General features: G+C 47.0%; 1 protein-coding gene across 4 annotated transcripts in view; it reads left to right on the forward strand.

The window, feature by feature from the left end:
* The first annotated feature begins 2,943 nt into the window (after positions 1 to 2,943).
* SMURF1 (SMAD specific E3 ubiquitin protein ligase 1) overlaps positions 2,944 to 15,138 on the forward strand; it is a 45,993-nt gene continuing 33,798 nt past the window's right edge. For all 4 annotated transcript variants that reach the window (XM_063343460.1, XM_063343461.1, XM_063343462.1 and 1 more), the window contains exon 1: positions 2,944 to 3,184. In XM_063343460.1, the coding sequence (XP_063199530.1) occupies positions 3,130 to 3,184 (55 nt within the window). In that variant the 5' untranslated portion in view covers positions 2,944 to 3,129. The remainder of the gene's footprint in view (positions 3,185 to 15,138) is intronic.

Below are 15,138 nucleotides of genomic sequence, written 5' to 3' on the forward strand. Positions count from 1 at the left end.
GTGTGCCAGAGCTGGGTATCGCTTATTTAATATTAAAATGCTGGAGTTGATGAATTGCAAAGTGCTCCTAGGTTTTTATTTCTTGGATCCAAAGCTATGTACTTTAAAACCACGATAAAGCAATGCCTGAACATGCGGCTGAAAGAAGTGCCTGTGAAAATCCTTTGTTTGTATCCATGGGTTGACACAAAGGGCTCTGGCTCGGCTGCGTGCGCCTTCTCCTCCTCTGCTGCTGCTGACAAGGCTGAGGCGGCATCTGCAAAGGGTCAGATTTCACCAGGTAAAACAAATCTGAGACAGGAGCTTCCTCAGTGTAAATGGAGACGTGGACCGGAGCTGGGGTCCGTGGTCCAGCGCGGAGCATCCCAGGTGGCTTTTCCCACGGTCAGGCAGGACTGTCCCTTATGGGCGCTCGGGGGACAGGGCTGCCTTTGCCGCTGCTCTGCTGACTGAAAGCAAACTAAAAGCAGAAAGGGCAGAGCTATTTGACTTTTTTCCTTCTTTCCTGGACGTGCTGGAGAGGAGCCTGCGGTAGATGGTGTTACGCAGAGCCCTGGGACCAAAGCTGCTCGCTTCCACCGTCGCATCCTTAAGCCACAATAAAATAGCATCCCTGTAGCCCTGAATGTGACAGAGGGAAAAATGTGTCCCTTTTCTTAAGAGTACTGGTGTGTGCCTGCTGTCCTGTGCCGCGGGGCAAGCAGAGACGAGGAGGCGTTTGGGGCGGCCGGAGAACCGGGACTGGTTCCTGCAGAACGGAGAGGCTGCTGCGCCGTGGGCGTGCAAGCGACCTACAGGCATCTGCTTGCCCGGTTAATTGGAGCTGCTCTCCCCTCATCACCACTGGTCCCAGTTGTCCCGCCCGGAGCACAGGCAGCAGCCACCGTGACAATTTTGGACTTTGGTGGTGGTCTTCTGAGGGGTCGGAGCCACCAACTTCTCCCCATGGGATGGGGTCCATGGGGACCAGTGAGGTGAGATGCTGCTGTGCTGCTTCCCCAGAGCAGCTCGATGTCCCTCAACGTGCAAAAAAAAAAAAAAAGTCATTTTTCTAATTAAAGCATCCTGTGTCCTGGCCCCACAGGAGCATGGCGACGGCTGCTTGGTCCTCACATAGCTGGAGAGCCGGAAAAAGTGCTGCCGGTGCCTGTGGTGGCCTGTTTGCCCCGAATTAGGACCCAATTAATTTATGCAGATGGGGCAGGGGCTCTTCTAAAGCGCTTTTATGCCTAATTGTTCATTTCCTACCGCCACGGGTGCACCCTGCAGCCTCCCCGGCACCGCACAGACTCGTTACCCGGCTCTGGCTCTGCAGGAGCGGGTGGAAGAGGGTGTCCCTGAGGCTGCACCCGGGGCCCGCGGGGGCCGGTTTGGGGAGACACCTGAGCCAAAACCTGATGGCTGGTGGGAAGGAAGAGGGAGGGGGATTTTAAGGAAGAATTTGGATGGTGAAAAGCACCGCCAGAGCTTCCACGTCTGCTGCTGCACCTGATGTTGGCTGTAAATAATCAAGGCTTTCCCCTCTTCCCCGTCTCTATTTTGCTTTCTCCCCATAATTTATGGGGAAAAGCTTTTTCCTCCTCTCGCCCCTGGGAAGGGGTGGGCAGAGCAGAGAAATAAAAGCCAGGGATTTACTGCTTGTGCCGGGCCGTGGTTGCCCTCGGCACACATCGAGCAAGCCGCCTGGCCTCAGCCGCTCGGTGTCAAACAAGGCTGGTCCCAAAGGTTTTGCCTCCGTGCGGGGAGCCGGGAGGACACTCGTGTCCTTGGAGGGGTTCAGGATTTAGGGATTTTTCCATCGGATGCGATTTCCTTTCTGGTGGGAGTGGGAGGGCTGGTTTATGGGATGCTTTGGGGGGTTTTTTTGGCAGTTCATAAATCAATAGTTGGGGTTGGAGACGGACCAGGGATGGAGCACGGCGGAGCTGGCGGGCAGCAGCACCTGAAGTTAGTGGCTGTTAGCCTGCCAGGGGGACAACGTGGGGACACGGGGATGTGGGGACCATTCCGGGCGGGTCCTGGGGACCGAGGCGGTGGTCCTAGCTGCCCAGGGCTGTGGGTGTTGCTCGCAGACCCCACATGCTTGATGCACACATGTTCATACGTGTCCCCTTGCCACCTTCCGTGCCACCCTCCATGCTGCGGCCATGTCACCCCTATGCCACCCCCAAGAAGCCTATTCTCCCTCCATGCCATCCTGCATGTCACCCTATACGCCACTGCCATACACCTCTATTCACCCTGCATGTCACCCCCATGCCACCCTGCCTGTCACCCCCGTGCACCCCTGGGAACCCTTATACACCCTCCACGCCAACCCCCTGCCACCCTCATGCCACCCTGCATGTCACCCCCATGAAGCCCTATTCACCCTCCATGCCACCCCCCTGCCACCCTCATGCCACTCTCCCTGTCACCTCCGTGCACCCCTGTGCACTCTCCATGCCACCCTGCACATCGCTCCCATGCCACCCCTGGGAACCCTTATACACCCTCCATGCCACCCTGCTGCCACCTCTCACGCCACCCTGCACGTCACTCCCATGCCACCCCCGAGAAGCCCTATTCGCCCCCATGCCGCACCCCTTGCCACCCCCATGTCACCCCCCTGCCATCCCCCGTGCCACCCCTCTCCCTCCCTCCATGCCACCCCCCGTGAACCCGCATCCAGCCCCTGCCACCCCCATGTCACCCCCCTGCTACCCCCGCCTCCTCCCCCTCGCCAGGGGGCGCTGTCCTCCCCTCACAGCCCTCCCGCGCATGCGCCCCACCCACCCTCCGACCTTCCCATCATGGCGGCGCGCTGCCGCCGCGCCGCGCTGCGCGCTGACGTCACCACCACCCCCGGCGTACGCGGCGGCGGCGGCCGCGGGGGGGGGGGGCGTGGGCGTGGGCGTGGGCGTGGCCAACGCGCTCTCCGCGGCCGGGCCGGGCGGCGGCGGCGGCTGAGGCGATCGCGGCGGAGGCCGGGGAAGGGGGGTGGGGGGTGGGTGGGAGGCTGAAGGCGACGAGAACAAGCGGGCGGGCCCGCATGGGGGGGTTGCGTGAGGCCGCCGGTTGATCTCGGCGTTGCTGCTGCCGCTGCTGCTGCTGCCGCCGCCACCACCGGCCCCCCCCCCCCCCGGCGCGATGTCGAATCCCGGTACCCGCCGGAACGGCTCCAGCATCAAGATCCGCCTCACAGGTAACGGGGCGGCGGCGACACCGTGTCTCCCCCTTCCCTGGGCCTTGGGGCCCGGCTTCCCCTCCCCTCACGCCGCCAGGCCGGGGAGGGGGCGGACGCCCCCTCCCCGGCCTGGCGGCGTGAGGGGAGGGGAAGCCGGGCCCAAGCCGGTGGGCCGAGACGGCGGCGACCGAGCTCCGATCGTTACTTAACTTCTATCCGCCGTTTTTGCACTCCCGCTTCCACCTCCGTGGCCCTCCGGAGCCTTTCTTAATTCTTATTTATTTTTTTTTCCCCTGCCCCCCCCCCCCCCCCCAACCCCGCCGGGGTGGGCTCCTTCAGCGGATGACAGAAATTTTGGGGGGGGGAGGGAGGGCTTTACGAGGGAGAAGGGGGGGGTGTCCCTGTCTGCCCCCTTTTTTTCCAGCAGGTCAGGGCACCCTGCCCCTTCATGGAGTCCCTTCTGCACCTTCCCTGTGTGTGTGTGTATGTGGGGGTCCTTCTGACAGCCCCCCAGCAGGCCAGGGCACCCTGCTCCTTCCTGGGATCTCTCCTGTACCTTCCCAACGGGGGGGGTCCTTGTTTCCCCCCCTTCCAGAAAGCCACAGCGTCTTGCTCCTGCCTGGGATCTCTTCTGTACCTTCCCCTTCGGGGGGATCCTTGTGTCCCGCCCCTTCCAGCAAGCCAGACCACCCTGCCCCTTCCTGGGGTCTGTCCTGCACCTTCCCCACGGGTGGGGGTCCCTGTGACACCCACCCCCAGCAGGCCAGGACACCCTGTCCCTTCCTGGGGTCTCTTCTACACTTCCCCGGGAGGATTTCCAGGACCACCTTTCCTGCAGGCTTTTATAATCTGCGTTGCTCTGCTTTAGTTAATAACACCCCCCCCAGCCTCCCATGTGCTGAGGAGGATAACGTGGTTGCTAATGAGAAAACGTTCATTTAGTTGCTTTTAGCTTTTTTTTTTCTTTAGTGCGTTTTTTTCTTTCCTCCTTCCACGTAACTTGCTCTCCCCTGGCAAATCATGCATTCAACTTTTGAAGTTCCTTCCCTGAGCGAGAGGTGACACCAAAAGCGGTGTGTGTCATGCCTCCTCCTTTTGAGGCCTCTGCAAGGGTGCACGGATGGATAAACCAACTTATGTTGCACCCTGAAAGATCTGGATTAAGTCTTCTGGAAGCTGCTCTGGTCGATGCCGAGACTGCTTCTTTAATGGGAAGAGACACAGTTTCTGCTTCTTGAAACTGCTGTGTGAATTATTAATGAATAAGGTCCAATCCAATCTTTCAAAGGCAACAGGTGGATGCTTGGAAATCTCTCAGGCTGAAGGAGCCACGGTGTTGCTCCGAGTCACTGGCATTGATCTATATAGAGCTTTTTCTGTGGGTGCATAAAACATTGTCAGCTAATGAGAAAACAGCGCTAGTTAAACTCCAGTTACAGGTTAACTTGCTTCTGGCATATAACGCAATCAATCAGAAACAGCTCTTCAAAAAAAATCCGGGGTTTCTTTTAATCCTCTTTTTGATTCTGCACTGCTTGTGCTTTAGAAGACCAAAGTTTGTGAGGATAGTGTAAAGCTGAAAATCCTTTTCTTGGACGTGAGAAGGCTGAAAATATTTTTAGGGTGTATGGATGATGTTTGATCTGAAATTAGTTTTGTGGTGATGTATACTAAATGTCAACTCAGTCATTATTGTGGCTTATTTTTATGCAAGTCAGTCAATAAAAATGCTTCGAGTTAAGTAACTTGCGCCGTGGTCGCAGCCCTTCTGAGCTTGAGGATATAATTTGAATAACAGAAGCTGTTGGTTTTAATTTTAAAGGGTGAGTGCCGCATCAAAATGCTTTTTTTACTTTTAGCGTGCACTAGTCTTCCCTCCTAACTGAGAACATTTTCTGGAAGAGACAGAAGTTTCAGTTTATTGAGCAACTTCATGGATTATTTTTTTTTCACTTTCCTTTTTTAACTATATTGAAGAAATCTCCTGCTTGCTCAAACACATCTTCCGTTTTTACAAGCAGGAAACCTGTGTGGTGTGACAAAAAGTGCTGTATTTAATCAAAAAATAAATTGCTTTGGGAGAGGTTTAGCTTTAGAGTCGTTAGGCAATGCTGTATTCTTGGCTTCACTGGAGACTAGAGTGCTGACTTACCTGTTTCAAATAGCTGTAGCTAGCGTGGCTTTTGTTTTCTCGTCTGTTCTGTTATTGGGAGGTTTGAGCAGATTTAAATCAAGACAGAGGACCTCTCCTGTTATGATTTACTACCTGCATTGTGTTTCCTGTGATTAGAAACCATTTACGTTTTGCACTACTGAAAATAGCCGTATAAATACCACTTAGTCTGAAGGTGCCTGTGAGAGTCGCTTTGTATATGGGAAGTGCACAGTGATAGAATCCTTCATGCTTTTTTTAAAGACACAATTTTTTTTCCTCTTACATTGGAAAGGTATTTGTATTAGCAGCATGTTGGGATTATTTACGTGAATATATCTAAAAGCTCTGGATCCTCTGATGATTATCAGAAGTGATCTTCCAGCTTCTACAGAATGGTGTCAGTCCTATCCCGATACAAATCGTAATGAAGTAAAATGGCAAATAACGCATCCAGTTTAGAAATATATAAAAAAACCCCACAACAACATCAGCAAGTAAGTTGGATGGCAGGCTAAAATGACGTTGCGTGCTATGGATCTCAAACATGCTAATCTCTTGTTGAATCTCAGTTTCTCCAAAAGCCTGTTCCTCTCTTATTTCTATTGGAGCTTTCACCACTGCTGGTGATGTAGGAGCCAGAGATATTCATGGCCTTGTCGCTTGCCGCTTGGAGCGGTTCTAGGCAAAGTATGGTAAAACTTACTGTTAAGTCTGTGGTCTCTTTGTATCCGTACTGTCATCAGGGTAGTGCAACAGTGGCGGAATTGCCAAAACAGGGATGGAAATAATAAAATGATATTGTAGTTGGGATCAGGGAGGGTCAGGGAGGAACACGATCCACAGGCCAGGGGACCTCTGTGGAGCACATGTCCCTTTTTCACTCGTGCACTTCTCTGAAACCTTTGTTTGCTGATGCAGTTGCTGCTCCCTGGGGAAGTTCCAAAGGGTTCATCATCTCCAAGGTTTACACGCGTCTTGCTCATGCTGTTATATCACCCAGAACTACTCGTGAAAACTGCAGTCTCATTGTGCTGGGTGTCAGAGATGTTCCTATTCCAGGTAGCTTGCAGGCGAAGGCTGCAGATGGAATTGGAAAGACTGTGAAGAAGAGGACTACACATGTAACTTTTCTACCAAAAAAAGCTGCAAGTTGTATTCTGGCTTCATCGGTGCTGGCTTTTTCAGCAGGGTCTCAGCTGAGGTGTTAAAAGCTGTCTGGCTTCTGGTGCCATTGTGGAATTGAGAAAAGGCTGGGAAGGAAAAGGCATTAGTTTGAACTTTATGGATCACTCCGTAGAAGGAGCAGGAAGGGGGGAGGATCTCGTGTATTAAGGTCAGATATCCATGGTGAGGGCTGATGGCAAAACCAGTTTCTGTAACAGAAAAGCAGGAGTTGGTATAACAGGCGAATACAAATAATTGTCTCCAAGTGTCTCTCTTAGCGAGGTTCAGAGTGCTCGGGAGTGTAAAAATGCGTTCCTCCTTGGCAGATCTGGCCTGGGAAGATGCTGGGCTGCTGGCTGTTGGCATTGGTGCCGTTTTGGAGCGAGGGTATAAGCGAGAGCCCTCCCAGGTGTGCTGGGAGGAAAGTGCAGTGCCGGAAGCATCGGGGAAGAGTGAGGAAGATGATGGGAAGTGAGTGGATTTTGTGAGGTGAGGGGAGGAGTTGGAGGGAGTCTGTAGGCGACAAGTTTGATTCCTGTAAGGAAAGGTGATGGTGCTCAGCGGCAGCAAAGAAAGGGAAAGAGGAATGAGGTAATGCAGATGAGTATCCTGAATGCCACTTTCAGTTCACTGTAGTCAGCACAGTTTAGGGAAGTCCCGTCTACAAAACCTGACCAGTTAGTAGCTGGTAAATGGGTGGCTTTGGGTCTTTTTGCAGATAAGCATTTGTAATTTAAGGAACACATAAAGGAAAACAGCGACTTCAAGTAGAGAATAAAATATGCGTTATCTTAAGAGCAGTGTTCATGTGGGACTGTTATCAAGGCACAGGTTAAAATGTGTCACAAACGTCAGTGTGTTTTGCTTCCCTTTCATGACTAATGTATCGATCGATGCAGCAAAGTTAACTGACTGATCAATAGCAACACTAATATTGGTGACCTGGACAGTTTTATGTCCCGTGTTCAGAAACAATGAATATTTGTGTAGGGATCTTTATATCGGACATCGTAAATACTTCATAGGCTGTCTGTCATTTTATGGTCGTACATTAGAAAAACTACGGGTTGCGGACTACAAGCACTGGTGCAAGAAGGCAGAAAGGGCTGGCCGGGCAGCCCAGCCTGCCCTGGCATTTGGAATTCAGTATTGAGCTGGTTTCGTGCGATGGGGAACCCGGTGGGGAAGCAGCAGTTTAGTAGCTCCAGTTTATTTTGCATGGTAGTCTGGGAGTATGTCGAAATCTATGTCTCGTTCTTTTCTTCTCGTAAGGATTTTCTCGACTCCACGTCTTCTGGGAGCGGGTTGCCTGGTTGTGGTCGGAGCGCTGGGCTGGAACTCGACGCTGAGCTTCGCCGCAGATTTCCTGTGCGATGCTGAGCGAGGCGCTTGCCCTCTCTCTGCCTCTCTTCCCTATTTGTGTTGTGAAGTAGTAGTGTTTTCGTGAAGGTAAACTCGTGGCTGTTCAGAGGCCCTTGGAGATGGGGATGGCAAAGAGGCTTGGGGCATATAACTAAGGGACTTTAAGGAAGAAAAATAGAATAATCTTGCTTTCATGGGGGGAAGCGCAGAGAGCAGCCTTTGCAGCCAGCCAGCTGGCATCTTTGGGCTGCCGGAATGGGAATCCAAAGAGCAGCCTTTTCCTCTGGGCAGGCTATGGGTAGCGAGTCTCCCTTTTTTGTTTCTCCCAGTAAGTCAAAGCTGTGCCAGCACCATTGTCCTGGTGGAAGTAAATTAAATCTCCAAAAGGAGTTTGTTTGACTATCCCCCTCAGGAAGGGAAAGTAGAAACAATAACTACATTATTCCGAACTTGAAACTTTCTTTTCTCAAATTGAATGTCTTCATATAAAGAAATGCAATTTGGGATGTGGTTGTGCAGTTACCTAATTATTTCTTCCTTTTAATTCCATACTACCCACCAGTCTAGGAACAGTTTTCTCATCCGTTTCCTTAAACGGCTTTATCACATTTCTAAAATTTTGTAGCATCGTACTTTCTTTTTGCGTTGCAAAATTAAGCATCAGTCCAGGGGCACCATAAGAAGTGTTTCCAATTTCTCAGCGAGGAAGTAGATTTTACACCAGGATGCTATGTCTGCCGGGTAGCTGACCTCTTACTGACAGCAACTCAGAAACTGCTAAAACTGCTGCTGTAAATCAAGATATACGAGACCCCTCGGTTGTTTCTGTAGCTGGCTGGAGCTGTGCTTGGTGGGGCACTGAAGGAAGAAGTACTGCATGGAAATACCGCCCGTGCGTGTGTGTGTTTTGAAAGTTTACCTGGATTGCTGCCCAATGTTAGGCAAGTCCAGTTGAGACGCTTAACGTTGGATTAATCTGGTTAGATTACTTGCTGCTATTTATGGTTCTAGAGTTAACTACTCACTCGGCTGCCTTGTTGCTTTGGGCCCTGTTGGTTGAGGTAGCGTGATAAGGCACAGCGGTTTGGAAAAGATGCGGTTAAATCGGTTGGTGTAGCATACTTGTGAAGTTCGGGTATGTACACAGCAGAGCAACTCATTTAAGACTTAAGTGAAAAGAATATCCAAAAAGAAAAAAGGCTAGAAGAGACAGTTCCATCTGCAGTCTTTTTTCCCTAAATTAGGAATTGAATCTTTTTTTGTTATGTTTTTCCATTATGATTCCTCTGGAAATTGTCAAAATGTTACTGTGAAAAGGATCAAATTCTGGAGTACCACTGAAAGCTCTTACCTGTATTAGTGCTTTGATATTTTTCATGAAAACTGATGCTGATTTGTTCTCCCAGAGCAAAACAAGCTTGTATTACCCTGTTACTGAAAATGGTTTGGTTTTTCCTACATCAGCAGTTGCAATAGGGGAAAGGAGTCAGTGAGGTTTTGAGTCTCGAGATACTTGTAGACAACCACCACGTCTCTCCTGTTGTGGATCTGTTTAGGTTTTTGGGCATGTGTCTATGTCAAGGTCTTCCATGCTCTTGCCAACACCAGGATGCCTCCTCCGTTGACGGTGAGAACAGCACTACAGTTGATCCACCTCCAGCATTTTTACCTTGATATCATCTCACCTTCTTTAGCATGTATATTGGAAAGCCTGAAGTTAAGCACGCAGGTGGTTGACATCGAGCACTCGTGTTATGGCTGGTAGTGAGGAAGCGGCACAGCTCTCAGACCATGGTGTTTCAGGTGCTTACAAATGAGTTCCTGCAGATATTGCTGCAATAACGTAAGATGTTATCTCCTTGCTAGTCTACTGGCCCCCGTTGCCAAAAAATTTGTCACCCACCGTGAGAAAACTGGCGGAAGAAAACCCATGCTTATGCTTCAGCTGCTTCAGTGCAAATTCAGCTTCTCCACGTAAGTCTAGCTCCAGAATTTAAGCTAAGATGCTGGACTTTGAAAAGCTGAGGGATGTGCATGTGTTGCCTTCTGTGAGGAGGAGTTGACTTTGGGAGGGAAAAACAGAAGAGAGAGAGAAAGTAGTGATTTCTTAAAACGAGCAGCAAGCTTTGCCAGGGCTTGTTTGTTAGTACAAATCAATTTATAAAAGATTGATTTAAGTATTAATGTAATATAAGAAGAAACCTGCACATATGTTTGCTAAAGAAGAGTCAGTAAGTCCTTAACAGGTTAAGGTGCTACTTGTTTATAAACTTTGTTTCACATCTCTTTGAAGGGAAATTCAGTAATTTCTGAGAGGGGATCCCTGGGGATGTTTTTCTCCGTTTTCCATCTCTGTCTTTCTTTGTGAAAGTCGTAAAACGCAATGGGACGACAGAGCAAAAACGTTGAAAGTTTTTCTTTCAAATATTCTCTTATGAACTGGGAACTACATTGGGAATACGTGGGGGTACAGGAGCTGGATGATAAATTTGACGATACTCTAGTTGAATTGGCAGAATAAGCATGCATGCTGTTTTAGAAAGAATCTCTCCACAGGGCTGTAATAGCTTGATGCCTTCCTCTTCAGTAAGTCATTTCTGTCAAGTTAAAGGCCAAAATTCAAACTGGCTTGTTGTCAAGGACACTAAGCACAGCAGGCAAAAATCCCCAAGGCTACCCAATTCACAGCATAGATAGATAAAGCTGGCAGAGCTTGGTTTACTCTTCCTCCCTTCCCCCATGAAAAATCCTCTTGCCTGGGTTGTTTTGGGGGTTTTTTTTGAGGATATGGACACTATTCTGCATACTAATACAATTTAACAGAAAGTATTTAAATGGAAGGTTTGTTCATCTGTTTGTGGGTAAAACAATCCGTTATTGTTTGGGAGTAATGCTAAAATAATGCACAATCCCTCCCAGTGACTCTGCCGTTCCAGCTGTGCTCACCTCCGCCACAGCTGGAGGGGATTGTCACGGGCAGAGGAGCGGCTCCAGCATCCCCTCCCGGCGAGCACCAGCCCTTTACCTTGGCTGTTGTGTGATGAAGCAGTTCAAATGGCTTAAGCACATAATCCTAAACTGTGCTGTTATAACCATAAGAAATGATGGAAAATCCTGTGGAATTAGGTGTTTGTAATAGCTTTCTATTTTACACTTTGGTTCCCGATTCTCTACTAAGAATATACAGCAGCCCATTTAGGAATAAAGGGCAATGTTAAACCACACTATTAACTTCAAGTGTTATTGACCACTAGAATACTCCAGGAATATTATGTGTCCCTGAATGTCTTCACTAATGTGCCGTTTTAGCCATGGTTGGTTTTTTTGAATGGTAGATGTTTCTTTCCCAATTGATTATGAAGAAGCCCTGCGGAAGAAAATAGCGTGTGATTCTCTTTCTTTCATAGATAACATGGTATTACCTTTTTCTTGCAGTAGTTTTTGCTTTTACTGGTAACCAGTAGTAGGTAAAGAAGTATTTTTTGATAGGATGCAGTCTTTTTTCCCTCAAGTTGATGAGGTCTTTCTCGATACGTTTTATTATTTGGAGTAAAATGGCATTTTTGATATGAGTGAATTAAGAGGAATAGCATTTTTCTTCGACCTTTCAATATGTTTGCATTTTTGTCTTTCATAAAAGTCTGCCTATTTCCTCTAATGGTTAGACCAAAATAAAATGCATATGTTCTTATCAATTTAAAGTTTCCATCTCTTGTTTACTTCACAAAATGGCAAATTAAATTGTCCATGTGTTAAAATCTATTCTTCTAATTAATCTCCCCAATTTCCAGGACACTATATTAAAAGCTCTCCTGTGTATTTTTCACCTTAAAATAAAGGTTAAAAACCCACTGAAGATGCCTTTTCATTTATTTTGAATTCAAGGCAACTGCTAACATCAGTCTGAACTCTTTTTTTTTTTTTTTCTGTGGTCGTGACTTTTCTTCTTCGTGCCCCGAATGTGGTTTGTGTTGGATCCCCAAAGTAAACCGGATGTTACAGCAGAGAAGTCGGTCCCTGTAGTCAGTGTTTTTACATCTTCTAGTACACAGGCTGTATGGCCCAAAAAGTTTCTTGAGAAGGAAACATCTACTGAAATGCGTGTGCTCCACTTTCCTGAAGAGCAAAAGCCAAAGAAAAAAAAAAATCCAGACTGCATATGAAAATTAATTGAGTGTATGGATTGTGCTGTTGCTTTAACATCTTTTTTTTTTTTTTTTTTGACTACACAAGTGCAGAATTTACAAAAGCAAGGAATTTCAATTTGATTAAGACTGGCAGTGATTCATATATTTCCAGGGGAAGCCTTGTTTCTCTATCCTTGCGTCTGGTGTGGCTTGTTGGTTTTTTTTTTAACCTGTGCAGGTAAAATTCCGTGTAGAATCAGAATTAAAATGCAGAGGTATCATATTCTACAAGTGTGAGTCTAATTAGTGGCTGCCTTGGTGTTGAAAAAGGCTTCTTTAGTGTTAACGGGGAGAGAATCCATTAGATTTGGTAAACTTTGGGTTTGGAATTGAGTAGGTGAACGTAAGCTAAAGGTCTGATGTCTTTTGAAAGAAAAATTGGGTGAATTTTCTGGGCTCTGGAAATGATAGTTACTTCAGCGTTATATAGCAGTAGAAATTCCAAGCAGTCTCTCTTGTATCTCTGTCTTAAAAATGTCTGCAGACAGGTAACCATCAAGCTAAGTACTATGGTGAGCATGTTGATAGTTCATTTGTCTGTAAATACCCTTTTAAACAACAGATCAGAGAGAACAGAAATGGTTTGGTGCAAAGAAATAAAAATACAAATGTCTGAAGTGTGGGGGCTTTTGGATTTTGCAGAGAACTTCTGCGTATCTGATTTTTCATCTCCCAGCTATTTCTTACATGAAACATTTTTATACTGTCATCTGCTGATGCATTTAACCCACTCCTGAAATTGTTTTTAACCAGAGTGAAAATACTTCTGTTGGGGGTCCCCCTTCCACAGATGAGTGCTGAAATAAGGTGAGAGAAGGTTACAAGGCATAAGTGAAGTTTGGGAGCTTCGGCAAGTGGCTCAACTGTTTGAGACACAGCATAGCCCACCAGCATGTGAATGTACCAGAGTCAGAGAAGGATCCAAATTGTGAACTTACTCTTTAATGACTTTGAACTTGGTGGTTGTGTGATGTAGCCAAGTTAAACTCCCGTTTAAATCTCTGCCCTTGCACCTTTTCCAAGAGATCCTATAATTCATTAAATACTCCACCGTTAAATTTGCTACTGTAAAAAGCACAGGCTATAGCAATAAAAGTCTGGCTCTTTGTAAGACTGACTTCTGCATATTGTGCAATAATTACCTAAAATACAGTATGCTGCATGTACAGCTAATATGCCGTAATAGGAGCACCTACATCTTTTATTCCTTCTTCCCAAGAATTTTAGGGAATTGACTGCTAATAGACTTTTTTTCGAGACTTATTAATTAGATGTGTCTGTTACAGCACGATAAACCAGCCCAGGTATGAGAGTCAGTTGGCCAGACTGACACCAGCACGTGGCCTCTAGATCTACTTAGGGTAATGTAATCAGTTCCAATAATTGCACTGTCACCAGCTCTTATTAGTAGTGCTTATACCTGGTCTAGTAGCAGACTTAGGCAAACAAAAGAGACATGTAAATGGGTGCTTTTCTGTGTTGTGTTCTTTGGTTTAAAATTAAATACCTTCTCAGAGTTAGAAGGGTCTGTCTGGTAACAGGATAAATACTACTTCAGAATAATCCAACAGCTTGGCTTGGGCTTGCAGTCGCAAGTGACTGTTTTGTTCAATCACAGAAGTAATTTGACGTGTCTACAAATAATGTTTTGATAAACTTCAATAGAAATTAGCAAGCCAGCCATCAAATGGGATTTATAAAAAGTTGCTTGGGAAAATGTGTTGTAAGTAGTCTGCAATTCAAGGCATTTCCTTCGCAGGATGCTTATCAAGTCTGCATGTGCTACTTCCAAATTGAACGAGAGCGTAGATGAGAACTATTTTTGATAGAAGGGAGAAAAAAAGAAAAGAAAGCCCAGTTGGAAAGTAGTACCAGTTTTTCTTTTTTTTATCATTGCCTTAGGATGTAAATCTTACAAGTGTGCGGAGAGAAAACAGACTTTGAAACACCAGAAGGAATCAGATTAATCTGTGATGTTTGAGATGATGCTGGTGGTGTAAACGTGATTGAAATAGTCATTAGAGAAGTGATGAGTGAATATACTAGAAGCCTTTGGATAAACTGACTTCTCTTTTATAGCCCGTATACCAAGTAAAGACAAAATGTCCCTCTTGTTTCTGTGATGTTTCTTTACCAGGGTGGCTGTATCAGGTGGAGCAGCTGCCAGTTTTAAGGACGGTCATGCTTCCAGATGCTGATGTAGAGCACTTTTTGGTTTTTGTTTTTTTTTTTTTGATGATAGCAGCAACCAAAGCCTTGTGCAGGGGGTCCTGGTTGTGGCTGCCAGCCTCTTCTGGGGTGGTGCAACTAAGATCTTGAAAGACAAAGGAGAAAAGGATCCACCAGATATTTTTACAAGGATCTTCTGGAGTAGAAAGCTGATATTAATCAATTTTCTAGGTTTTTGAGGTTTCACAAATCAGCAGTGAAACCTGGCACACGGAAGCTGTCTATAGATTTTGGGAGACAGCACTGCCTTAGTTTCACCATCAGGCTGATGGATAAACTTAAGGGATGAGCTTAATCTTCTTTCCAGAGTACAAAAATGACAGGGCTGAAAATGGGATCGCACCTGTCATTCTCCTCTAACTAATTTTTGGCTCTTCATCTGATTTCAGTCAAGTTTGATAAGGGCAGAGATGTTACAAGTACCGGGTCTCCAAGACTCGTGGAGATGACTAGGAGACTGGTAGAACGAATTCCCCTTTCCGTGGTCCACCGGCGCGGCGAGGAGGGGTCCCCAGTCCCGGTCCCAGCCGTGTGGACAGGAGATGTGGAAGGAGCAAGCTGGGAGAGGGGGAGAGGAGCTCTGAGGTAGGAAGGAGAGAAAAAGACATGTATTAAGTCCACCACACGTCTGCAGGTAAATCAAGCTTTGTGAATTAAACTCCTAATGCACAACTGGACTGAGACTGTTTGGGTTTTGTTGTTTGGTTTTTTTCCCCCAGAAGTTAACAACATTCTCCAGGGGAAACATCCAGATGACTTTATCAAGCACCTGTAATAACACTCCCCACACGTTTGTTTTGACTTAGGCGTTTTGTTTTGCTTTTTAACCCAGATGAAATTGTGCGTTAATTCCTTACACAAAGATTCATCTGCAT

Source organism: Chroicocephalus ridibundus, chromosome 8 (genome assembly GCF_963924245.1).
Source record: "Chroicocephalus ridibundus chromosome 8, bChrRid1.1, whole genome shotgun sequence".
Lineage (NCBI taxonomy): Eukaryota > Metazoa > Chordata > Aves > Charadriiformes > Laridae > Chroicocephalus > Chroicocephalus ridibundus.